Below are 25,226 nucleotides of genomic sequence, written 5' to 3'. Positions count from 1 at the left end.
GTGGGTTTTGATTGGGAACATCCTGATTTTAACATAAATTACAACAAAAGAAAAAAAAAGGAGGCCAGAATTGAGTTTTCTGTGAGGCTGGTATCAGGTGTAAGGATGTCAAACAGGTTCTCCTCACCTGACAAATGTGACTGATTGGCAGCAGCTGCCAGGAGTGGCTTTGAGGCCCGTGAGTGAGGTTGGTGGGGGGCTGGGCGGGGGAGGGGAAACGCTGCATGATCAATGCCCGATGTCTGCCGTGGGTGCAGCAAGGGCGGTGGCTGTCCACACCTCCCTGCAATGCTGGCCTAGATGGGGGACAATCAGATTGGGGTGATGGGAATGGGGGAGCCCCTGATGGATTAGCTGAGGTCGCCTGGGAGAAGGATCAGAGCAGGACCCCTTTGGGCCAGGGACACAGGGGCTCCCTCCCAATCACAGTGCTGCCATCAGTAAGAGACACTGCGATGACAGACTGCAAAGGAAGCTGCTGGGACCCCAGGACTCAGGGAGCAGGCAGGGACCTTGGCCCGACAACCGTAGGCACAGCCTCCCTCCGGGCTCCCTCAGCGCCCCTCTCTGGGGAGTAACCAGGGGCGGGAGGTGGGAAAGGGCAAGAGATTATCCTAATTCACGGACACACTGATCACTGAAGTGTGATCGCTGCCAACCCAGAAAATCCCCCGTGGGGAAAAGTGGGTTTCTTAATTTGGTATTTCCAACCACAAATTTTTACCATGACTATAGACTAATAATGGTGCTATTAATAGGAACAATAAACTACGTGGTATTGAAAAACTCGCATGTCCACAGCCTCAGCCTGGGGCCTCCCACCAACCCTCCAGGACCCTCTCACGCTGTTGCGCTCTGAGAGCTGGCACAGCCCAAAACTTTCCGTCCTCCTGAGGCCCAGCCGTCTGCTTCCCCCTCTTGCTGTGCCCAGGTCCTGTCCTCGCCCTGCCTAGCCGCCGGCTCCCGTGACCCACCTCCTCTGCCCGAGTGGGGCACAGTCACCATGGTAACCTCTGAGTGACAGCAGGACACCCCACGCCCGTCCTGAGTGTTCCCAGCGTCTCCCCTGTGTGGCCCTTCCAGCCCCTGTGACGGGGTCTGCTCCCTCTGGGAGGGCAGACGGCCAAAGTCAAGGGCACATTCAGTGGCACAAACCCTTTCCCTGGTCTGTGAGCTCCTTGCAGGCAGGGACTGGCTTTCTTCACCATGGATCTTCCAGTACAAAGTCTGGCACAGAGAAAGGACTGGAAGAATGCTTGTTGCATTGGACTAAAATGAAAAACAGCGCAGGGCACTTCTGCCCATGCCCAGGGGAGAGAAAGCCACAGATCCTGGAGGGGTGCACAAATGGTCGGGGGGCAGGCAGGGCCAGTGGGCTTCTGGCTTTTTCTTTAAAGACCACGGCCGGCCAGCTTTTGACCTCTCCCCTGCCCATTTGCACAGATTCCCAGACGTGTCCCTCTTCCTGTTTCTCTTATCTCCCTCCGGGAATCCAGCACCGAGCAACCTTCTCCCCACCCTCTCTAGCACGGCTTCCAAACTTCAGGGTTTCGGGTTTTTCTGGAAAGAACACTGTACGTGGGGCAACTTTTAATTTTGTCCAATGAGGGCTCAGAGAACAGAATATAAACCTTAAAAGAAGGCACAGCCGCCCCTACCCAGCCCTCATTTCCCACCTAACGTAGGAAGGGCACGCTCTCAGAGGAAGAGCCGTCGCTCAGTGGAATAAATCCTACGTGGAGGAAGAACTCAAGGCGTTTCTCATTTTTTTCACCTTGTCTTTGGTCAGTGATGGCTTTGCCACTGGGCCTTGTCCTCGGAGGGAAGTTGGGAACTTGGGAGGCCCAGCCCGGCATGCTCATTCTGTCCAGCTTCAGGCCTTTATCTGCCCTCCGCCTGTCATTCTCCTTGTCCCCCAGGCTGCGGAGGGTCCCCAGCGTCCTTCCCCTGGAGCTGCCCAGGGACAAGCACCTTTGACCCCCTGGTCCCCGCTGGGAACCTTAGCAGCTGCCGAGGCAAACGGGGCCTGAGAGATAGAATCGGGTCACGACGTCCAGGACCCATTTCCTCTGCACCCAAGAGGGGAGTGATATGTCAGGAAACACACTTGCCTCTGGGTGTTCAATGCAATTCAACAAGCCACAGCTGAAGTTCCTACCTTGTGTTGGGTGCTGGGGCTGCACTTGTATCACTCACAACCGGGAAGACCTCACCGTGGGACAGAAGAGGGGCTCATCTCCCAGGTGGGCAGAAAGTCCTGCTCCCCTGAGTGGTGTGGAGATGATTGTGACACTCCTCAGTGCTGAGGGCCACCCTCGGGGAAACCTGTGGAAGGGTCAGCTCTGGCCATGGCCCAGCCGAGTGGTGGGCAGAGAGTTCTGCCCGCTTGTCCGCTGAATCCATTCCCAGGAGCTGCAGCGGCTGCCGCCTGGAGGAACAGCCTAAAGCCCCCTCCTCCCCACGTGGCTTTGGGGTCAAACTTGGGTTCAACTTTTACTTGAGCAAGTGTCTCTGTGTCTTTTAGCCTCAGCTTTCTCACCTCAAACATGGGGTAAAGCAACAGCAAACCCTGGGGGACCACAGTGGGAATTCCGTAAAACGTGGCTGCAAGGTGCCCACCATGGGGCCGGGCACCGCGAGCACCAGACGGAGCATGTTCACGTCTCCATCATCGTCTTCCCTCTGCACCCCACTGGGCACCGCTGGGGGTCTCCTGGCTTCATCTGCTGCCCACACCTGCCATCCCACCCACTCCCAGCTTTTGTTCATAAACACCCTCTAGATCCTGCCTGTGTCTTGCGCACCCAGAGAACAGACTAAGAGGAAAAGGGGAGGGTGGGCAGGTAAGGGAGGTGGCCGATGCATCCATCTTGCCCACTCCCTCCTCTCCCCTTCTCCCCACCCCCTTCTCCTCCTTCTCCTCTCTGTCTCTGTCTCTCTGTCACTTTCCCCTGTCTCTCTCTCTGTCTCTGTTCTGTCTCTGTCCTATTCTCCCTCTCTCTCTCTCTCTCTCACACACACACACACACACACACACACACACACACACACACACACACACTGAGTTGGGCCATGATAGTCACAATTCTTACCACCAACTCTAAGACCCCTCTCACTCTGGGGACAGAGGAACAAGACACACACACACACACACACGCAGGTCCCACAGCGATGCCTTTCTCGAGCAGCACCTGAAAGCTCTTCGTGGCTGTTGTTAAAGAGGCTAGAAAGTGAAGTCATTAGAAGAATAATTGCCTGCACCCGCTTTAAGCAAAAGAGCTTGCATTTGAAAGCACCAGTAAATGGGCAGTGATATCATCTTATAACTGTGTTTATATGAAAGTAATGAAAATATCAATTCTCTTTTTTTAAAAAACGGTTATATGCAAACAAGCAGACTTTATGCATCATTATCAAAGTTTAAAATATACACATATATGGACATTCCCACCCGCCATCCCACATGTGCGGTCTCTCCCTCCCCAGTGTGTGGTGCACGTGGCGCGGCTGCACACACATGGTCAGCTTTTCTTTTTAAAGTTGCCAACACGGGGGCATTGTGCCACCGTGAGCAGGGTGTGGCCTGAGGGCCGTGGCGACCAGTTGGCTCTGGCCTTGCTGCCTCTCGCTGTGTGGCCATGGGAAAGTTACTTCCCCTCTCTGGGCCTCAGCTTTCTCACCTGTGAAGTGGGAGAGTAGACATGGAAACTTTCAAAGTCCCTGTCACAGCTCTGGCTTCCATGGCTGGACCAATCGATTCAGTGGGCACCTGGGCTTGGCTGCCTGGGCCTGAGGTCTTGGCTCATCCAACCCTTGATTTCCAGTAAAGTGCCACCCACAGAGAATGGGCCTTGAGGTTCCCAAACACCTGGAGGAAAGGGCTGAGTCAGCGCCCAGCGCTCCCCTCGCCAGCGCTGGTTTCCCGCCCGTGAGCATCCAGCCAGTCCTGCTTGCCGGGGCCTGGTCCCCCTGGGGACAGCTCACCTGGACCCGATGCAAGGGAGGGAGGGGTCAGTGTGTACGAGCGAGCAAGGTGCTGGGGGCCAGGACCCACGTAGGGCCTCAGTTTCCCTCTGTATGGGGCCTTTTTGGGTCTATAAGACTTTATGACTCCAAAGTCCCCCATAAGGCCCGAGGAAATCCCCTTTTGATATCATATTTGCAGTTCAACAGACAAAATCCATTTGTAAAGAGTGGGCACTAAGTATTTTTTAAAAAAGGAAAATTTAGTGTTGATTTAGGGAAAACATGATCCCTCCCACACATCCCTGGGGGGGAAGGGACGTGTGTCCGGCCCCAGAGCCCAACACGGAGTTGCCTCAGCCCTTTCCCGGCGGCACGTGGAGCCCAGCTTGCCCAGACCTGGCAGGAGAGAGCCTGGTTTGGGTGGCCTGGGCCCTGGTCCCATGGGGGACGCGTGTGGGGCGTTCCTGGGCCAGTGGACCTGCCTGTCCCCAAAGTCCCTCTGGGAAGGGGAGGGAGAGCCCTTCAGACAGGCTGAGCGCCAAGGCTGACCTCGGTCTTGGACCCTCGGTCCTCGGCCCCTGGCATGGCAGGTGCTTCCCTTCCGCCCTCCAGCCTGAGTTCTAGATGACGAACACTCGGTCCAAGAGCAACAAAAGAAACACGTCTTTTCCTGGCAGTGTCAGGTGGGCTCTGCACACACAGTGTGTTTCACCATTCTGCACGGAAATCTGAAAAATTAAGTCTAGCTCCTTCCCTTTCTCCCTGAACAAAACACAGAGGGCATGATCTAACCACTTCCTGAAGATGCAGCATCCTGACCGTGGACATTCATCACTGGTCCTTGTGATCAGAGGCTACTGAGTGGTGGGGGTCAGGGGCTCCTGCACTCAATGCCTTCATTCGGCTGTGCTTTTTTAATTCCGGGTCTGTTCTTTGTAATTCTTATTTCCTTCCGTTGATAACACTCTGTCACTTGTCCCTTTTTACCGCCATCACTGTGCCTGCCTCTGGTAAACGCCATTTCTACTTCTAATCCACAGCATCTAATCTTTGTGGTTTTAACAACTAGACGAGCACATCTGTTCTCATTGTGCGTAAAGCAAAAGTCACTGGGCTCTGAGTGAGGTCTGTGCTGTTCTTCTACATTGGCAGCTCAGAGGCCTTTTCACTCACATCTGAGCTCTGGGGTTGGTTTCTGGATAAGAAACCGTCATAGAAGTGACATGTTATTGTTCTTGCTTTCCAGGGCTGACCGCAGGCCAAGTCAACACCGCCACAAAATCCCACTGGAGACGCACACGGCTAGGAATTTTCCCAACTACAAACAGACCTCGCATATGAAATGATACATACTGAACATTTACACACAGAGTATACAAAATTCTATACATTACTCCCTAGCCACACATAGTACACGTTCAGTAAACAGACTAAGATAACACTGTATAAAAAGGAAGTTTGTGCTGGGAACACTGATGCAGCTCTGCGGTCTCGGGCCTGCCTCTGTTTCCAGTTTCCCTGGGAGGGGGGGCGTCCTCAGGAGCAGCCCTGGGACCGAGGAAGGTTGGAGAAGGCACCTGTGCGCCCCAGCGGGCTAGGTTGGCGGGGGGCCGTCATGGCGCAGCATGAGCGTGAAGGAGCGGGCGAGGTTGTTGGCCAGGCTGCAGCTGCGGTCCTCCTCCCCGACGGGCAGCAGGAACAGCAGCAGCAGGAACAGCAGCAGCAGCACCTGCAGCGGGAGCGCCACGCAGCACACCTTCCGCAGGAGGGAGCCCAGACCTCGCCACCGAGTCTGCGGAACCAACACAGCACGTGTGAGCGGGCGCAGGGGCCCTGAGGCGGGCAGGGGGCAGGGAAGATGCATGGAGATGGTGGTGGTGGGGATGGAGATGGTGATGGAGATGGTGGTGGTGGGGATGGTGATGGAGATGGAGATGGTGGTGGTGGTGGTGATAGAGATGGAGATGGAGACGGTGGTGGTGGTGATGATAGTGGTGGTGGTGGTAACAGTGATGGTGGTGGTGATGGTGATGGAGATGGAGATGGTGGTGGTGGTGATGGTGGTGGTGATGGAGATGGAGGCGGTGGTGATGGTGGTGGTGATGATGATGGTGGTGGTGGTGGAGGCGATGGAGATGGTGATGGTGGTGGTGGTGGTGGAGGTGATGGTGGTGATGGTGATGATGATGGTGGTGGTGGTGGAGGTGATGGTGGTGATGGTGATGATGATGATGGTGGTGGTGGTGATGGTGGTGGAGGTGATGGTGGTGGTGATGATGGTGGTGGTGGTGGAGGTGATGGTGGTGATGGTGATGATGATGATGGTGGTGGTGGTGGTGGTGGTGGTGATGGTGGTGATGATGGTGGTGGAGGTGATGGTGGTGGTGATGATGGTGGTGGTGATAGAGATGGAAATGGTGGTGGTGGTGGTGGTAGTGGTGGTGGTGATAGAGATGGAGATGGTGGTGGTGATGGTGGTGATGATGGAGGTGGTGGTGGTGGTGATGGAGGTGGTGGTGGTGGTGATAGAGATGGAAATGGTGGTGGTGGTGGTGATGGAGGTGGTGGTGGTGGTGGTGGTGATAGAGATGGAGATGGTGGTGGTGGTGGTGGTGATAGAGATGGAGATGGTGGTGGTGGTGACCGTGGTGGTGAAGAAACATTGCTAAGTGCAGTTGTTCCTGGGAGGTTCTGACCTGGGCACTCTGTCTCTCTGCCTCTCGTATCTGAGTCATCTTACTTCCTCTCCTGCCCCAACCATTTCCTCCAGATAACACTTGACCTTCTGCTTCCAGCCTGACACGTTTCCACTCACCAAAGGCCTTAGACACCGATTCTACAAAACAGACTGCCCACAGCCCACACAAGGGGAAAGTACCCTTGGCTGCATTTATTTCAGCAGTGACCCAGGGTCGGCGAGTGATGAAGTGTTTAAGCAGCCGAATGAGCATGAGTTCACAGACAAAGTGGCTCCCTCAGCGGCTGGGCTGGGTAGAGCCAAAGCCCTGACCCATCTGACTGCTCCAGGGAGAGGGAGAAGGGGCCAAGGGGACATGCTGCACGCCCACCCTGCCTGGGTTTACACAACTAAAAACTTGTGATTAACGGCCTCCCAACGGAGGGTCAGTTTACAAGGGTCCTTTTCCTGTTTGTGCCTCCACTCCCCGAGCTAACACTTTGCTTATGCAAGTGAGGGGCTGTGCCTTGGCCGCGAGCCTCTGGGGCAAACATCCCCGAAGGTCCAAAGTATGTTTGCATTTGCAGCCGTTGACAAGGGTGGTCTTCTCCAAAGGACTCCTGCCGCCTGCCCAGTGCCTGTGCACTCAGAGCTCACGTCTTCACTCAGGGCCCTCAATTCTAAAATGCTCTTTAAAATAAAAGGCACATTTTAATATGATTCTCAAATGCTTAGAAAACATGAAAACACACACAGACATGAACTACCTTCTAAGAGGCCAACAAAGAAATTGACAACCTCAGCTCCTCCCAGTTCCAAGAGTTCCTCTGTGCCTCTCTTTCCCCACAGGAAGTACCACCTGTCTTCTACTGAGACAGAACTATCCAAAGAGAGAAGGAGCTTCCTCAGGGAGTGACAAGCTCCCCATCCTTGAGGGTACGGAAGTGGGGGGCCGATGAGCACATGGCGGTGAGGAGGGAACAGGAGATGTTGTGCAGAGGAACTAAGTGCTCAGCAGAGGCTCTGACCAAGAGTCCTTCAAGGTCTCCCGTGAACCTGAGACTCCAGAGTTCTGAGGAACTCAGGCAAGACGAGTTTATCACAGTAACTGGGACTTAATCCTCTACCATGGATGAACTGGGATATGGGGGGAAGTTAAAGGTTTGGAGTCCTGGGTTCTAACCCTGGCTCTGCCGCTTCCTGGCTGTGTGACCTAGGCCAGGTCACTGAGACTCTCTGAGCCTCAGTTCCTTTATTTGTTGGGGGAGAGGGAGAAGGACACCTGCCTACCAAAGTTACAAGGACAAACGAGGCAACGCGTGCTGTGCTAACACGCGTGGCAGGTGCCCAGTCGCCGCGCCTGTCCTTCCTTCTCCGGCTGGTGGGTGCTGGGGCAGGCGGGAGCTCCCACGAGCAGCGCATATTCCCCTCTGCCAGGGATGCAGGATCAGGCACCATCACCTCCCTCAGTCCCACCGGAGAGGAAAGCACCGCCCTTCCTAAATGCCATCTCTCCGCTCCTTAACGGCCCTCACGTCCTCTTGCCGCAGGGCCTTTGCACAGGCTGTCCCGTCTGTCCGAAATGCTCACTTCCCTCTTTTCTCCAATCCACCTGGCTAGATCCTGCTGATCATTCTCACCTCACCTTGAGTTGCTTCCTCAGGGAGACCTTCCCCGGCCTCTAGACAAAAAAAACCAAGCCCCCACTACACACTCGCATGGCACCCGACACCTTTCCTTCGGGTCCCTGATTAAGGGCTGTGTTGCCCTTAACTCCTCGGAGGCAGGGTCCCCGTCAGTTTTGTTCGTTGCTGTATCCTCTGCAGTGCTCAGTAGATATCTGCTGATGAAATACTGAATAAGGCTCCTTCCCCTCCCGTGCCTCTGGCCGTCTGCTCCTCCCGCGGCACCCGCCAGGTGACCACAGAGACGCCTGCTGCCCTGTGAGCGGCCCTCACCGTCCTGACGTTCACCTGGCACGCCGGGGCCACACTTGTTGATGAACTCGCCAAACAGCCCCCAAAGGCCCTGAGCTCCGCTCTTCCCCTCGCCCGTGGGCTTCCTGAGCCCCTCGACAGCTCTGTGAGGTGGGCTTTCCGTGACCATCTTACAGAGGAAGGAGCTGAGGCTACGGGGAGGCGACCAGCCCAAAGTCACATGGACGGTCTCAGCTACCCAGCGTCGCCTCAAAGCCCAGGCTCTTCCCACCATCCTGCGTGGCACTTCCCACAAGAAGCAGCAACCACAACGAGGAAAGGCTCTGCTGAGGATGGTCCCCTCCGGCCTGGGGCCCCGAGTGTGGGCGTGATGCCACCTCCCCTCTGAGGCTCGGGATCTTTCCCAGGACCCGGATTCAATAGTGGCATTTCTTCACCACTGAGTTTCATCAACACAGGTTTGGATAAGTGGAAAACCATCAAACAAAGAGGATGGCACCCAGCAGAGGCGGCTGGAAGAGGAGGACACAGTCGGGAGCCCCAGCGCTGCCCAGGCGGAGCACGGTGATGGCACAGCGTGGTCACTGGGTTCAGTGAAGACGTAGCAGCTGTTACCTCACTGGGGGGGATTTCAGAGACTTGGAGACAGAGAGATAAAGAAACAGAAAGCAAGTGTAGATAACACTTTTCTGGATTTCAAAGGTCAAAGGCTAGTTTCAAAAACTCATGTCCAGAGTTTTAGCACCAACTCATTCACAAATCAGCAATGACCAGTTGCTCCTGGGCTCTGTGGGTGGCTGGAGACAGGGCTCCATGAGGACACAGCGCATGGTTTGAGGCCTGTCCCTGCCTCTCCCCTTTTAAAGGTCAGAGACAGCACAGCCGTGGCAAAGCCCAGGCCTTGGGCTGTGACCAGAGGTGACCTGCCCCCAGAGTTGCACAGAGAGCCTCAGGGGCACAAAGTCAAGCGACGTGGCCTTTGCCCGACCTAATCTGGCTGTGAGCAGCATGCGGGAGAAGGGCCCAGAGGCATTTGCTCCCCTAAACATGCGGAGGGCAGTTCTGAGTGTTAAAGTCCAGGCACGTGGGTGACCAGCACAGTACCTGGCACAAGTAGGGGTTTGTAAACAATCATAGTTGGGAGAGAAAGTCATCAGCTAACATGAAAAACCCACCAGTGCTTCCTGAGATTTGGCATTACAGTATCTCATCCAACCTAAGGCACTGATTGTAGAGTAGACCATTATTTTACAAACCACTAAGAAAGGAAAAAATAGCTAAGACGGAGCCCCTGATTGGGGCACCCACACAAATGTGGGGCACCTTCCGTGTGAGGGGAAACGAGGAGTAAACTCACTCACAGAAAGGGGAAGAAGGAAACTCAGGGTCTTATCTGGGCACTGGGTAAAGGGCGGGAAGTAAAAACTCTTCCCTGAAGATTTGAACCCCGGCTGGAGCTCCCCACGGCGGTCCGAGTTTACACAGTCAGTGTGGTCCGCAGGAAACCAACCAAAACACCACCCACAAGCAGAGATTTTAATTTAGAGAAATCTCAGGTGGGTGGTGGAGGGAAGTAAACCCAGATCCTCACTGGAAGACCTAGATTGTAATAAGACACCCACATTCCAGAGATGTGAAAATGTGAAAAATTATGAGTCTTAAAACCCATGCCATAGGATTGAGTAAATAAAATGCTACTCCAAGGTCACTCAACATCTGCATTCACATCCCAGGAGCCCACAATATGCAATGGATGGAGGCGTCTGCTCTCCGTGCCTGCACACTGGCATTGCCCAGGAAAGAGAAGCTCTTGCCAATCTGCTCCCCAACTGAGAGTTTGTCTCGGGTAGGGCTACACCACCGCCGTGGGCCGATGCAACTCGAAAAGCAATCACATTTCCTGCGTCTGAGTGCTGCAGGCAAACACACCCGTGGCACAGCGTTGGCAAGAGTGTGGGCAGCTGCAACTTTAATAAATCTTAATTATTCTGTTTATACAAACAAGCAAGCTGAAGCCATTGACGTAGTGGGAGCTTTCAATGACTTGGGGCACAGAGAGATGAAAAAAGCGTAGAGAACCAACTGCTCATAAATAATTAGCTTCGGGGCAGGGTTTTTTTTCCTTCCCTTTGGACTAAAAATAATACATGGAATGTTTTTAAGTTGGCAGCATTACAACCTCGGAAGACAGCACCCATTTTCTACCTGTCAGGCCTGTGTGGGGATGTGCATACGTGCACGTGTACACGTAGCCATATGCTCACACGTGCACACCCCAGGCAGCGAAAAACAGCACCAGGACCAAACCGAAGGGAGGAATTCCCCCAGCAGAAGCACCATTGCCGCCTTTGCTCTCAGAAGGAGAAGCAGGAGACTGCAGGGGTCTCCCAGGTCCTCGCTGGGAACCTACTGTGTGCCAGTTGTTACAACAGAGACTTGACTACCATTAGCTCAGTGGACCGTCATTTGACTCAGCGGAAGACGGTGGTTAAGTGACTTGCCACAGGTCGCACACACTGATGGTGGAGCCGGCATTGAAATCCACAGTGTCGAGCAGTGGTTCTCAAAGTGTGGTCCCCGGGCCACTGGTATCACCTGGGATCTTGTTAGAAATGCAGATTCCTGGGCCACCCTAGCCCCAGTCGGTGAGAAACTTAGGGGGTGGGGAGCAATATATGTTTTAAGAAGCTGGCCGATGAGCAAAGATGGTTTCTGCGTGTTGGCCCCTAGGGTGCTCACTTCACAGCGGGTTCAGAAGCCAGCTGAAAGTCAATTTTTTACATATCCAGTTGTTTTAAACACAGCCTAAGTAAGCAGATTTTTTAGCCATTTAGGGCGGCGGTCCCCAGCGTTTTTGGCACCAGGGACCAGTTTCATGGAAAGCAATTTTTCCACGGATGGTGTCGGGGTGGGGGCAGGCAGAGCTTATGCAGTCATGGGGAGCAGCTATAAATACAGATGGAGCTTTGCTCTCTCACCCGCCGCTCACCTCCTGCTGTGCAGCCCCGTCCCGGTACCCATCCACAGCCCAGGGGGTTGGGGACCGCAGATTGAGAGCCTTTCTGCTTTGTATACCCTACCAAACTGCACCCAACATCTGCCAGCTACAGATAGCATAAACCTCGGGGCTGTAAGACCGACCCTCGGAACTCTCTGACCCAGAGACTCCCACTGTGTCTGGGCAACATCAGCAGGACACTCACGCTCTCTCCCGATTCCCCTCTCTCCACCCGGCCAGGATGCACAGTCTACGCGGGCAGGCCGTTACTATTCTGTTCACTGGTGTGTCCCAGTGCCTAAGACAGAGCTTGGCCAAAGTCAGCACTCAGTAAATATTGGAGGAAGGAAGAAGGGAAGGAGGGAGGGAGGGAAGAAGGGAAGAAAGGAAGGAAGGAGGGAGGAAGGGACGGACAGCAAATGCACACGAAGGCTGTGAATACACAGTAACACATTAATTACAGGCTGCAGGAAGGAGGGCTGGTGTCAGCCAGCCAAGTGTCACCACTCAGAAACATTTAGTGAGCACTTACTATATGCTAGGCACCATGGCCAGGCACCAGCAGACCCAGACTTAACTCCAAAATGGACTGTGGCCTGGGGGCTGCATAGATGGGGGCTCTCAACCAGTGAGGGGGTTAGAGTGCAGGAGCTAGAGGCCTTCTGGATGCCTGGTACCGGGTCCCCCATCTCCCACCAGGAGCCACCAGGCCGGGCTGTGTGGACCACCTGCCTTTCCTGGTGACCTTCCCTATTCCGGAAGGAGGCTGTTTGTTATTCTAAACTGGGGTGGGGGTGGGGGCGACCAGGACTTAAGCCATTGAAGCACTTCTCCTTTCACATACAACAATTCACATGCTCTTCAAAATTAGTTCATAGAGTAAATAAAGCCGGCATTAACAGTCCTGTTTTATAGATGGGGAAAGTGTGCCCTAAGATGCAAAACCACCTGCCCAAGGCCACAAAGCTGGCTGGCACTGGGCCCAGAGCATGGCCTTGGTCTTGCGACTGCCTTGCCCAGTCCACAGGTCACCCACTCCCCTGCAGATGCCAGACACGACACAGCTGGAGACCGAGAAGAAAACCTGGAGTGCAAAGCACCTGGGAAACACAGATCCCACGGACTGAGAGACCTCATGGAACTCAGAGGCCGCTGGGGCAGAGCATGCTGGAAGCTCGTGTCACTGGGGGCCAGTGCTTGGCAAGAAAACAAGAGTGTTCCCTTGAAAGCAGTGGCACAGGGAGTGTCAATTTACATTTGGCTTTTCCAGAAATGTGAAGACTTGCCAGGCCCCCGGGAAGCCTTCTCCAAGGCACAGTGTGGAAGGTCAAAACGTGGGTTTGTGGCCGGGCACGGTGGCTCACGCCTGTAATCCTAGCACTCTGGGAGGCCTAGGTGGGTGGATGGTTTGAGCTCAGGAGTTTGAGACCACCCTGAGCAAGAGCGAGACCCCGTCTCTACTAAAAATAGAAGGAAATTAGCTGGACAACTAAAGATATATAGAAAAAATTAGCCGGGCATGGTGGCACAGGCCTGTAGTCCCAGCTACTCGGGAGGCTGAGGCAGTAGGATCGCTTGAGCCCAGGAGTGTGAGGTTGCTGTGAGCTAGGCTGACGCCATGGCACTCTAGCCCGGGCAACAGAGACTCTGTCTCAAAAAAAATAAAAACAAAAAACATGGGTTTGCAGTCAGAGGTCAGAGCCACGCAGGTGCCTTCGTTAAACAAGTCATTTCAACCGCAGCCTTTCTGTGCCCTCATGCTTGCAGTTGAGATGTCAATGGGAGCGTAAAATGAGACGCCCAGTGCCTGGCACACCCAGTGGATGGCCGATATGTAGTATCCAGAGTAACAACAATCACTACTGTTATTATCATTCTTATTATCTCTGCTGCTGTTGTGGGTGCTTCGGCTGCAAACACCTGAGAGAGGCTCCGTGGGCTACTTGGCGGCACCTGCCTGGCAGAACACACAAGGCACCACACCCCTCCCTCCTTTGTCCCCTGCGGAGCTCCGTATACCCTTTCATCACCAGCGTGGCCACACACCCCCGTTTGCCTGGGACAATCCGGGTTCCCTGGGACGGTCCGGGTTTATGCCTGTTGTCATGGCATCGTTATCAGCAGCTTCCTTGTTCCCTTCCCAGCGTGCCCTGCTTTGGGATGATGACTTCCACGTCCCTTCCCCACATGTGCTTGGCACAGCGGAGGATGCTGCGCACGCTGCCAACCTCCCCCTGACCTGGGGCTCCCTGGGAGCAAGGATCCTGGGCCCCCGCACAGTGCAGCCCAGAGCCGCTGCCCCATAAACGTTCCTCAGTCCTCCTGGAACCTTCCAGAGGGCCCATGAGTCCCGCCCTGGCGTCCTGGCGTCACAGGCCCACCACCCCTCCCGGCGCCCTGCCCCTGGCCGTGTGCAGCAGATGGCAGACACCGTACCTTTTGGAATCCAGTCGGCTCCCCTGGAGAACTCTGTGTCTGTTATTTTAGGAAAGGGGAGGAAAAGGGGGAAAAAATAAGTTAAGTGAGTGAAACTTAAATCCCAACAGAGCCTGTAATGGAATATTCATTTTGTCAGGGGAGTGTTTCTTTAAAACTTCTGGTCATCTGGACAGCCTGAGCCAGCAGGTGATTCGATTTAATGAGCTTTTTAACGCACTTCAGGCCCAGCTGGGACCCTGTCTGGGAAGAACTTGGCCGTGGCGGCTGGGGCCACGGCCCACCTGGCTTGGCCTGGGCTGACACCTAGTGGCCGTCAAGGCTGCGAAGGGCCAGGAAAGCCCCGGAATGCCAGAGTTTGGAGCCTGGGGCCTTGGGGCCATCTCATCCTCCTCCTCCTTCCACTTAGGGACTTAGGACACTTAACCTCTGTGATCAGTTTCCTTATCGGTTCACAGGGACTAATAACCTCTTTTATAGGGTTATTATGAGGACAAACCATTTAATAAAGGTAATTGTTATCAGTTTAGCTATTATTATTATTATTTTTATTGCATGCATGGAGAAACGAGGGCCCAAAAGGGGAAAGTGCTTGCTCTACTGGATCACAAAGCAAGCTCATGAAGCGGGGCTGGACCCCAGGGCTCCCCACATCACGCCTACAACACGAGGCTGTGTTTTAATGCTGGCTCTGGCACCTACTAGCAGTGTGGCCCTGGGCAAATTTCTCAGCTTCTTGGAGTCTCAGCTTCCCCTCTGGAGACTGGAGTGGAGATACCATTACTCTAGCAGGGGGCAGCTATAAGATCGAATGGGATAATGCACATAAAACTCTCAGCTTGGTAGGCAGCAAGTGCTCCTTACACATTAACTGTGAGGTTATTGCTGTGGTTACTGGGACTCCAGCCCCACAAGGTGGTTGCATGGCCAAATGACATCATGCAAGTCAACTGTCTAGGCCCTGGGAGTCTTCCTCTCCTCTCTCTCTGAGTCATCATCTGTGCCTGGTCTGTGGGTGCACGGAACAGATGAAGGTCTGTCTCCCCAGGTGAGTCTGGGCCCAGCCACGGTCCCCTCCCTGGAGTCTGAGACCGGTGCACCCTTAGCACCTACCAGCAGGGAGCTGGAGTCCTTCAGCTTGGACTTGTACAGCATCCACCGGTAGCGCAGATCTTCCAGCTGATCCGAGGTCCCCCTTGCTGGCCCAAGACGAAGGAGGTTCTCAAAGAGATGCTGACCTTCTGGTACCCGAGCCTCCAGCTCCTGGGAGGAAATGACAGCATCATCATGCAGCTTCCAAATGGCCCAGACAGCCCCACTTGGCCGGTAAGGACGGGCTAATCAACTTTGACAGAGAGGCACGTGGAGAGGAGGCAGCCAGAACTGGCAAAGCGAGGCTTCCATCTGTGCAAATTCAAGCCAAGGCCCAAACTGCTCTCTAGAATGTTACAGAATGGCCTCCTGCACAGAAGGGGCAGCTGGATTGCTGACCTCCAGTGGTTGCTTCCAACACTGACGTTCTAGCATCGAGTTCTCCAGGGCTTGACATAAGAGTCAGCATCATTAGAAAAGCTATCATCGTTCAACACGTCTTTCCATTGGCATTTTTGAGCCTGGCACAGTGGTGTTGGAATGGGCAGATCTTTCTTTCAAAATACAGTGCAGTGTTCCCCTAGGATGGCACCTTTTATTCTCAGGACTCCTGAGAGGTTGCGTGATGTGGGTGTAGGAGCAGGGTTCTAAATCCAGGAGCTGAGGTTTAAATCCTGGCTTTGGATCCTGGCTCTGCCCCATCCTACTAGCTGTGCAATATGGGGCAATTTGCTTAGCTTTTCAGAGCCACTAGCATATGTGCTGCACAAGAGCAGAGGGGTTTAACATGGGAAAATGAAAGTTTTCTCTGATATGGCTGCAGTTGGGTGGTGGCAGTGGTGAGAAACGAGAGCGGGGAGCCAAGCATGAGAGAGGAAGGGTGGGCAGGAAGGGTCAACTAGATGATTGGGATCAAACCTCTCACTGAGGACAAAATATTAAAAACATTTTAAAGGCATTAAAAGGTTAACAAAAGAGTAAAGCACATCAGATCAAAAACTCAGGAAAGATGGAGAATCCCAGAGAAGTCAGGCCTGCTTTTTCCCTTACAACATTTGCAAATTTGGAAGAGATAGCTGTAAAACAGATCTGTGCTATAAAACAGGGGTAAGGAGATGGAAGGTCAAAGTCTGGGCCCTGCAGAGGTGAAGATTCTGAAAAACCATTCACCCTTTAGCTGAGATGTCTAAAGCCTTTACCCTCAGAATAAAGTGAACCAAAAGTGAACTGTACATTATGTGGACTTGCACCCTGGCTCCAGTCAGCTCAGTGGTCCAGGGAACCTAAAGCCTTGAACTTGGATTCAGTGGTCCCAAAATGATAAAGCTTGTGCTTGCCTGGCAGTAGCAAACAAAATCTTCTCTGGAGAAAGAGATTATCCTACATCTCCAATTACTCTTACACATATTTTGTCAAACACAATGTCCAGAACATAAGTAAAGCAGCTACACACAAGAAACCAAGAACAAGAACAGGCAGAAATAATACACAATAGAAACATTTCTAAAATGCCTTGAGATACTTAAATTATTAGACACATTCTATAAAACAGCTATGTTTACTATGTTCAAAGAATTAAAAGACAAGCTTAATTTCAGCAATGATCTGGAACCTATGAAAAATGATAGAGCAGATTATTAAAAGAACCATATAGAAGTTCTAGAACTGACAAATACAATAACGAAAGTTAAGAACTAAATAGACATGCGTAATAGCATATGAGACACAGCTAAAGAGAGAATTAGTAAACTGGAAGATGGGTCAGAGAAAACTATCCAGAATGCAACACGAAAACACAAAAGAATGAAAAGTACACAAGAGAGGGTAAGAGACATAAAGCACACAGTGAGAAGGAATAACATGTTTAAATGACATCACATAAGGAGAGGAGAAAGGGAACAAGGTAGAGGCAATATTTTAACAGATAATATTAGAGAATTTTCCAGAAAGGCCCTAGACTACAGATTCAGGAGTTCAAATGAATCCCAAGCAGGATAAATAAAAAGAAATCCAAACTCTAACCTATCATAGTAAAAAATCAGAAAAATAAGGGAAAAGAAAAGTAGTCTAGGGCCTGGTTGAGAAAGGCCTTGCGTGATAAACTTGGGGGTTTAAAGTCTACACTGAAAGGTTTTCATTAGGGGGAAGACAAGGTCATATCTGTGACTCTGAAGGGTTAGTCTGGCTGCAGAGTGAGCCATAACCTGGAAGTTGGGCCCAAAGGGAAGAAGAGAGACCAGCTGGGAGGATATTGCCACAAAGTCAAAAACAGTAAGTGCCTAAAGTAAGACGATGGTAGTAAAAGGGACTGAAACAAAAAATATCCAGGAGGTGGAATCAAGGAGGATCTGGTGACTAATTAGATGTGGCAGTGAAGAAGAAAGAAGAGAAATGGTAGCTTGATTACAAAAATGGCTGTGACTTCCACATCCCCCTTCCCTGGCCACATCCATGTGCTTTGCAAAATGACTTTGCAGACCCTGCCCCCACCATCAAGGGGTGGAGTCTATTTTCCTTCCCCTTGCACCTGGGCTGGTTTTGTCCCATGGAATGCAGAGGAATTAATATTATGCCCTTTCCCAGCCTAGGTCTCAAAAGGCTTTGCCTGCTCCCAGCTGCTCTCTTAGACCCTGCCTGTCCCACAGGGTAGCAAGAGAGGTGTGGTCCATGTCATTCTCGTCTCCAACAGCCTCCTGCCCCAGAAGCAGAGCTGCCCCCCCTGACCTGCCACTGACAGCAGACAAAAAGGGGAGCCCAGCCAAACCCAGAAGCAGCGCCCAGCCGAGCTCAGCCTAAATCGCCAAGTTTCAGAATCACGAGTGAAACAAGCAGTTGCTGTTTTAAACCACAGACTAGTGGGGTGGTTTGTTACACAGCAATAGCTAACTGATATAGGAGTCAAGCTGTTGGTGGTGATAGTTTCCACGTAGGGAAATACAGAAGTGGGCTGAAGGGATGGATAAATGCCAGGAAAAGTTCTTTTAAACTCTTTGAACCCAAAATGTTTAAAAACCATTATTTACAAACAAGGGAGAACAGATCATGAACTATGTCTGTGCTCCTTTTTTTGTTTGTTTGTTTGTTTGTTTTTGAAGAACTCCCTGGTGGCAGACGTATCTGCAGGTACAAACGCTGTGGGCAAGAGACCTTTCCTTGGGAACAGACCTGCAGTTTCATTTCTCTGGTCCTCAAGTCCCTGGCTGTGGCAGTTCTCATGGCGATGATTCTAACCAGCTTGGAATTTTCCACCTGCAACCACTGCTCAAAGTTCCTCAGGAGCTGGGCGAAGTCTTCACGGCTGGCTTCGTCCTCCTGGAGCAGGTTTGCCTGCAGGAAGGCACACGGCCAAAGCGTCAGAGGTGAACAAACCCACTGGCCATGTGTCCTGGGGATCCCACCTGAGGTAGAGGGGCAGGGATGAGGACAGGATGCCCAAAAGGTGACAGGAGAGGCTGGGGGAGGTGGGGTGAATCTCTACTCAAAGTGACCATATTTAGAGGCCAAGAGCATGGCTCACTTTCTGCTCCCTGGTCCCCTGGTAGAAAATACAGTGGTCACCCTTCTACCACGTGTATTCCCCTCTGGGCTTCATGGTCAGAGCGATCTGTCTAAAGTGCAAGTCTGTTCACCTAAGTCCTTGCTAATACGCTTTGGTGGCTTCTCACACCTCCCCAGTGTGGCCCGAGAGCCTCAGGTTCTGCTTTCCCTGCAGTGCTGCTGCCTGCCCTGTTCTCTGAGCAAGCAGACCTGTCCCAGCCCCTCAAGCTGGCGCTGGCTCACCCTCCGGGTCTGTGGACACACTGTCCCCTCTGCCTGGACACGCCTCCCTCCCAGTCTCCCCGGCACTCCCACTCTGCCTTGAGGATTCGGCTGACATTTCACGTTACCACCACTCCCCGCAGGCTCCCCTAACATCTGGCCCCCTCTGCCCACCGCACCAGGCTTTGTGTAAACTCTTATTTAACTGCCTGTGAATCCCCCTCCCTTGCTCCTGGGCCCAGCAGCATGGCGTGTCCCGGGAGCTTGTTAGAAATGCAGAATCAGTCTTGGGGTCCCCCTAGACCTACTGATTCACAAGGTGCATTTTAACATAAGGCCAAGTGCACATCACAGTCTGAAAAGCTCTGGGCTGAAGTCTAAGTTTTTTGAGGGCAGGAAGTGTCATTCACAGCCGTATCCCAGCTCTGAGCATAGTCCTTGGAACAAACTAACAGACAGTACAGGTGTTTTGGATGAGTGAATGAAAGAATGAATGAGAGTGAGAGTATGAATAATTTGATACATTGTTTTTGAAGGGCAAGGAATAACTGTCTTTTCAACATGGCTCCATTTTTTAAAAGGCAGTAGGGGAAGGTGATGGATGATACAATGTTGTTAGTTCTTTTTACAAAATACAGCCATGGCACAAAATACACTCATCTTATGTGATTTCAGTTTCCAACCTGGGGCTTGCAGGAAGCTGTCAGCCCTGGTGCCCTCCTCCCTGCAGTGGCTGCTGCTAGTGGTTCAGAGAGGCGAGTACCTGTCTGGCCAAGGGACATCTATGTCCTCCCCAGTGGCCTGGCTCTGCAGAGTCTGGGGTCTCAGAGGCCCTCTGCACAGTGGGCGAGTGCTCCCTGGGCCACAGCAGGGGCAGGCTCGGGCGAGGCAGGATGTCCCAGGTCCTTAGAGCCGAGCGTGTGGCCCTGGGCAGGGAGGGGCTGTGCTGGGGACCCCCACCCCACTGGCCCTGGGACCGGCCCATTCTCCTGCAGGCCCACTGGGCAGACTCACCCGGCGACGATGCCTGGGAATAGGATCTGTAGGGTTGATGAGAAACCCAGACTTTGGGATGTTGTTGGTGAAAACCATTTTCTTCCCAGAATCCACTTCCGTCCTCTGCAGCTGCCAGTTTCTGATGAGGCTGAGAAGACAAACTCCTCCCCATCAGTGTGGTGAGGTGACGGGGACCCACCAGGCCACGGGCGAATAGAATTGGGGGATCAGGGGCGGCGAGTCAGCGCCCCGCTTCGGGTCTGTCAGAGTGTTCCCAAGGCATAGCCACGTCTAGTTTCTGACTTCAAACCCACATTACCCTGCCATGAAGGTGCGGATGCCCATTGATACAGATGGGGAAACTGAGGCTGAAGCCGGAATAGGCTGGAGGAGAACTCCCAACCCAGGGACATTTCCTGGCCTTTCTTGTCCCTGATAGAATCACCAGTTGGGCCAAAGAGTGGGCACCTGTCGCCATGCCGGGCACACAGCAGAGCCCCCGACATCTGCTCCACGAGCACCCTGAGCTCTCCCGGGTGGGGAGGGGCTCTCACCTCAGCAGCCTTTCCTCCAGCAGCCGCAGGGCCCTCCACGACTCCGCCAGCTCCCTGAGCTCCTCCTGCACCATGGCAGCCCCCTCCGGGGAGGACGTCTCCATCACCAGCCGGCCGCGTGCTTCAATGAGGGGCAGCTGGGCCTCCTTCTCCGGGAATTCGGCCGCCAGCCTCTGTAGGACACGCAGACACACCGTGAGGGCTCAGGCTGGGGAAGGTCTCTGCGCGCCTCCCCCGTCCTGCCCCCCAGTGTGGAAGTGTTGGCCTGTTGAGGCTGCTTTGGGGGATGCAGGTGAGGAAATCACCACCTTACCTCCACCTCGACCTCTTGGGACTCCACATCCCATGGGCCGGTGTCCCCCCGGTGTGACTCCAGCTTCTGCGTGACCGCAGCAATCCACTGCCGCAGCTCCAGCAGCTGGTGGCTGAAGGTGCAATGCTCCCGCACGCCCTGCTGACACCTGTCCATGAGGTCCTGCGGCACAGCCCGGAGGGCCAAGGGCACCCTGAGCACTGGCCAGAGAAGAGACCCTGGGCACCACCCCCACCCCGAAGGACCCCCAGATCTGCCCAGCCCCCCAGGGGTCCCCACCCGGCAGCAATGCAAGAGGCTGGTCCTCCCTTCTACATGGCACAAGGAATTCACCCCCAGAAGATCAACTCGGGTTTAAAATGCCTCTTGAGCCTGTTTTACTTTCATGGAGTCTAGGCGAGGGTAGGGGAAACCTGAACTCTTGTCTCTTGTCCACCACTGATGTGAATTGGCACAACCCCTTACGGAAACCATTGGTATCTACTACAACTGAACACGGATGTACCTCGCGACACAGCCATGCCACTCCTGGGCGTATACCCCACGGAAATGGGAACCTATCCTCATCAAAGGGCACCCATGTGATGTTCCTTGTGATAGCCCCAAACTGGAAACTACCCACATGCCCATCAAGAGTGGAGTGAATAATACACGATGGTGGATTCACACGATGAAATGTTTTACAGCAAGCGGCAAGAAGGATCAGTCCATAACCACATGCAATATTATGGATGAACTTACTTACACACAAAAGAAAACATTCTGTCCCCTCCAATTTAAGTGGAGCATGAAATCAGGCATACTCTGTGCTGTGACAAGCCTGGGGTCAGGGTGACCCTTGAGGGTCAGTAATGGTGGGCTGGGCAGTGCCCCAGGGGCACCCGGGCGCTGGGAGGCTGCTATGATTCTGGGTTTTATCTGGGTGCTGGTAACAGATGCATTTAATTTTTTAAAATTCATTGAGCTGCACACTTAGATAATCATTTTCCTGTATATGATTATGCTTCAGTAAAAAGTTTGTCAAAATAGTCTATCAGGTTTTTCTCCTTTCCTGGGCCAACCTGTTGCTCAGCTCTCTGAGGCAGGGACCTTGCTCTCCTCTGTCTCCAGCAAGGGTGGGCACTGAGCCCAGGGGGTAGCCATTCTCCATCCTCCTGGCCACCCAGCCTGGGCTCCTCCTCGGCCCACCCCCACCTAGTCAGACCCCAGGCCACAGTCCTGTCCTGCTGTGCTGCCTGGATGAGGTCCTCGTGACTCTCTGTTTGGCCACTGCAGGGCCTGCCTCCTGCATCCCACAACGCTGGCTGAGACCACTGTGTGCCAGGCCAGTGCCAGGCCCATGGGGACATTGCTGCACCTGTCCTTGACAGACCTTATGAAGGCCTGAGAAGTTATCTAAAACTCCACTTCTCTGAGCTCTCACACCACTGTCACCTCCTGGCCCCTGTGTACCAACATCAGACCAAACGCCTTCAAAGGACTCCCCGCTGCACAGAGCTGTGATCTCCAGTGTGGGACACATACCCCAGGGGGACGGGAGGTCACTTCACGTATTAGGACTTACTAGACTTAAGCACTGAGTACCAGAATAATCAAAGAAGGGCAATTTCTTTTTAAAGAAGCACATAAACAGTAAGTAAAGAAGTACGACAGAATGGGAATATCGTCTTGCAACCCCCAGTGATGCTCAGTGAATGCTGCTTCTTTTAGGGATTAATCTGCTCATCATTTATTTGCATGTAGGCATTTAAGCTGACTTTTGTGCTTCTGTGGGTTTCTGTGGACTCCGGAAGGATGCAAACAGTGTTTCCTATTTCTCTACTCTCCCTGCCTCAACCTTGAGACCACTAGCTGCTAATTTATTAACTGTAATTAAATGAATTCAAACAGACCTTAATCATAGCTTAGATCAGTGGGTCTCTATAGATGGTGCCTGTTTCCTGGAAACTCATGGGGGGAGTTTCGGTTGCTGCAATAATGATAGGGTGAGGGTGACGCTAGCGGACACAGTGAGAGGCCTGGGTGCCCCCGTCCCATCCTCGGGAGGACAGTCCAACAATGCAGAATTAGAATGGCACAGACCCCACAGGGTGTTCTAATGTCCTGCCAACATCCACAGTGGTTAAAAACAAAAACAAAAAAGAAAAACCTGTTCATCACAACCTGAGCTTAGACTCTCACTCTAGTTAACACACAACCACAAAGAGGTTTTTGCAATTTTAACAAAAATGCTTGACTTCTCCAGGAATGCAGCCATTATGTAAACCAACAGGAGGCTGGCCTTGGCCCGGCTACTAGAGGGGCGTGTTCTGACCTCTGCCTACGTCTTGAGCGTGGCCATCTGGGAGTACCTACGTATCGAAGGACACTATTTTATCGTACTTACTTTCCTTTTATTTCTCTTTTCTATTTCCTGTGTGGGTAACTTATCTATGAGTTTCAAAATCGTAACGAGGATGTTGGGAATATTTGTCATTAAAATAGGGCACGCGGGGTCGGGATGGAGACACTGCCTGGGACTGGGCTTTCTCGAGGTGTAGCTGCCCGAGACCGGCTCCGCGCTCCTCAGGGCTCGTTGCAAAGGCAGAACCAGGACTCCACCTGCATCAGTGTCAAGGCCAGGACTGTGTCTACCTTCCAGCTTATCCTCAGGCCAAGTCTGAATGCGCCTGGAGTTCCATTCCCACCGCTGGGGGAGACGCAGTCCTGTGCCAATGCAGGTAGACCTCGGGCAGCCACTAGGGGGCACTGCAGACGAAGCTCCGCGGCCTCCGGGACTCAAACACGCTGCACAGAGTGCTGGGGCCTCCTGCGCGCCGTGAGGATCACAGCAGCCTGTTCTATTCTTTTGCCTCACAGCCCTTATCACAATATGGAACCGTGCATTCACCTGTTTGCTGATTGTCCATCTACCCACCTAGAACATAGCCCCCAGCAGGGCAGGGGCCTTGGCCGTCTTGGTCACATTACCTCCACCCTCAGGCCTAGAACACTGCCTGGCATGCAGGAGGTGCTCAATAACAGTCTGTTGCATGAAAGAGCAAGGGAAGGAGAAAAGGGAGAAAGGGAAAAAAAAAGGTTGGGTGGAATGACGGAAGGAAAGAGGGAGGAAACCCCTAGGCGTGCAGGATCCCAGGGGCCAGGTCTCTGCCCTTCCGCGGCCTCTCACCTCCAGAGCCCTCTGCAGGGCCCGGTAGTCGGAGGAGAGCTGGTCCATTCTGTGCTGGTGGTTGGGGTTCCCCTGGGCGAGAGGCTTCAGAGCCTCCATCTGTGCCCCCAGGTCCAGCCCCTCTTCCTGCAGCGCCTGCAGAGGAGAAAGGAATGGGGGGGGGGCTGATCAGGGTGGGGCTCTGGGTGGGAGAGCCTGGGATGGGGGGAGACTGCCCGAGGAGGGCAGGGCCCCCCCCCCCCCCGACACCCGTGGCCGCACCATGCATATGGCTGGTCTGAGGGGCTCACTCTCAGAGCTGGAGAGATTTTAAAAATCAGACAAAAATATCCTAGGACACGATGAAAATAAACCCTGCTGCAGACCAGACGGCATCTCAGGGACAAACTACTCACATCTGGACTCGCACTTGATGGTTACCTCTTGTTATGAGGACGCACATCCCAATCTTAGTTGCCCCAAATTCACCATCTTTCATGTCATCCCAAGAACACTCAATTTATGCATGAGCCTTGCTTGAGTTTTAAAAAGATGAATGTGTGCCACGTGCATTTTAAAAACATGCAAGTCCCTCATCCAGCCAACAATTTCCAGTGATCAGCCTTACAATCCACATGTTTTTAAAACATTTATTCTTAATCCCCAAATTGGTTTGTTTAACTAAAAGTCTCTGGACTCATTAGGAATACCTAATAGCAAAGCAATTTTAAAAACAAATGCCAGTGTTAGACTTTGGAACTGAGGAGTAAACAAAAAGCTTATCATTTTGTTAGGCTCAAGAATCGGTAACTGGAGGCCAGGAACCATCAGATACATAAGCAAAGATTCTGTTGAGACGAAAGGTCAGATCTCAAGGAAGGGTCTAAATCTCTGGCTCAAGCCAGCTGCTGCTTTGCCGGTTACTGGTAAAGGAAGGGGGCTGCTCTTAGGTGCAGCTGAGCACCTGGGCGAGGGAGACTTGGGCCCCACAGACCCTTTACCTGCAACCTCGAGAGCTGGGCCTGTTTTCCAGGAAGGTCCCGCTGCAGCCCATTCTCAGCGTGGACCCTGACTTGGAGGTCCAAGAACTTTCTCCGCAGGGGCTCAAAAGCAGCTCCAAAGTCTTTGTGCTGAGTGAGCAGGCTCTGCAGAGACACGGACCCGGCAGCACGCACGTTAAAAGCTTTCCTCACGGGCACCTTGCTGTAAGACCGGACCCTCGCAGCCAGGCTGCTCTTGGTCTCAGCCAGCTCATACTCACTCAGGCACCACCCATGCCAGGAAGCCTTCGTAGAACCTGATGGGGTTGGCTGCCTTTCCTTAGGGTCACCAGAGTGTCCTCACATAATG

At 53.1% G+C, this 25,226-nt stretch overlaps 1 protein-coding gene across 1 annotated transcript in view; it reads right to left on the bottom strand.

Annotated features, from left to right (window-relative positions):
* Window positions 1-5,360: 5,360 nt before the first annotated feature.
* SYNE3 (spectrin repeat containing nuclear envelope family member 3) overlaps window positions 5,361-25,226 on the bottom strand; it is a 79,985-nt gene continuing 60,119 nt past the window's right edge. The window contains exons 10-18 of the mRNA XM_045561324.1: window positions 24,878-25,021; window positions 23,898-24,032; window positions 20,729-20,890; window positions 20,416-20,588; window positions 19,880-20,009; window positions 18,272-18,433; window positions 15,128-15,277; window positions 14,015-14,053; window positions 5,361-5,758 (exon numbers count right to left, since the gene is read on the bottom strand). Coding sequence (XP_045417280.1) covers window positions 5,561-5,758; window positions 14,015-14,053; window positions 15,128-15,277; window positions 18,272-18,433; window positions 19,880-20,009; window positions 20,416-20,588; window positions 20,729-20,890; window positions 23,898-24,032; window positions 24,878-25,021 — 1,293 coding nt within the window. The 3' untranslated portion in view covers window positions 5,361-5,560. The remainder of the gene's footprint in view (window positions 5,759-14,014; window positions 14,054-15,127; window positions 15,278-18,271; window positions 18,434-19,879; window positions 20,010-20,415; window positions 20,589-20,728; window positions 20,891-23,897; window positions 24,033-24,877; window positions 25,022-25,226) is intronic.

The sequence above is a fragment of the Lemur catta genome, chromosome 1, assembly GCF_020740605.2.
Source record: "Lemur catta isolate mLemCat1 chromosome 1, mLemCat1.pri, whole genome shotgun sequence".
In the NCBI taxonomy this organism is placed as follows: domain Eukaryota; kingdom Metazoa; phylum Chordata; class Mammalia; order Primates; family Lemuridae; genus Lemur; species Lemur catta.
Note: the sequence above shows the minus strand (reverse complement) of the source record. Positions and strands in the feature narration are given on the sequence as shown.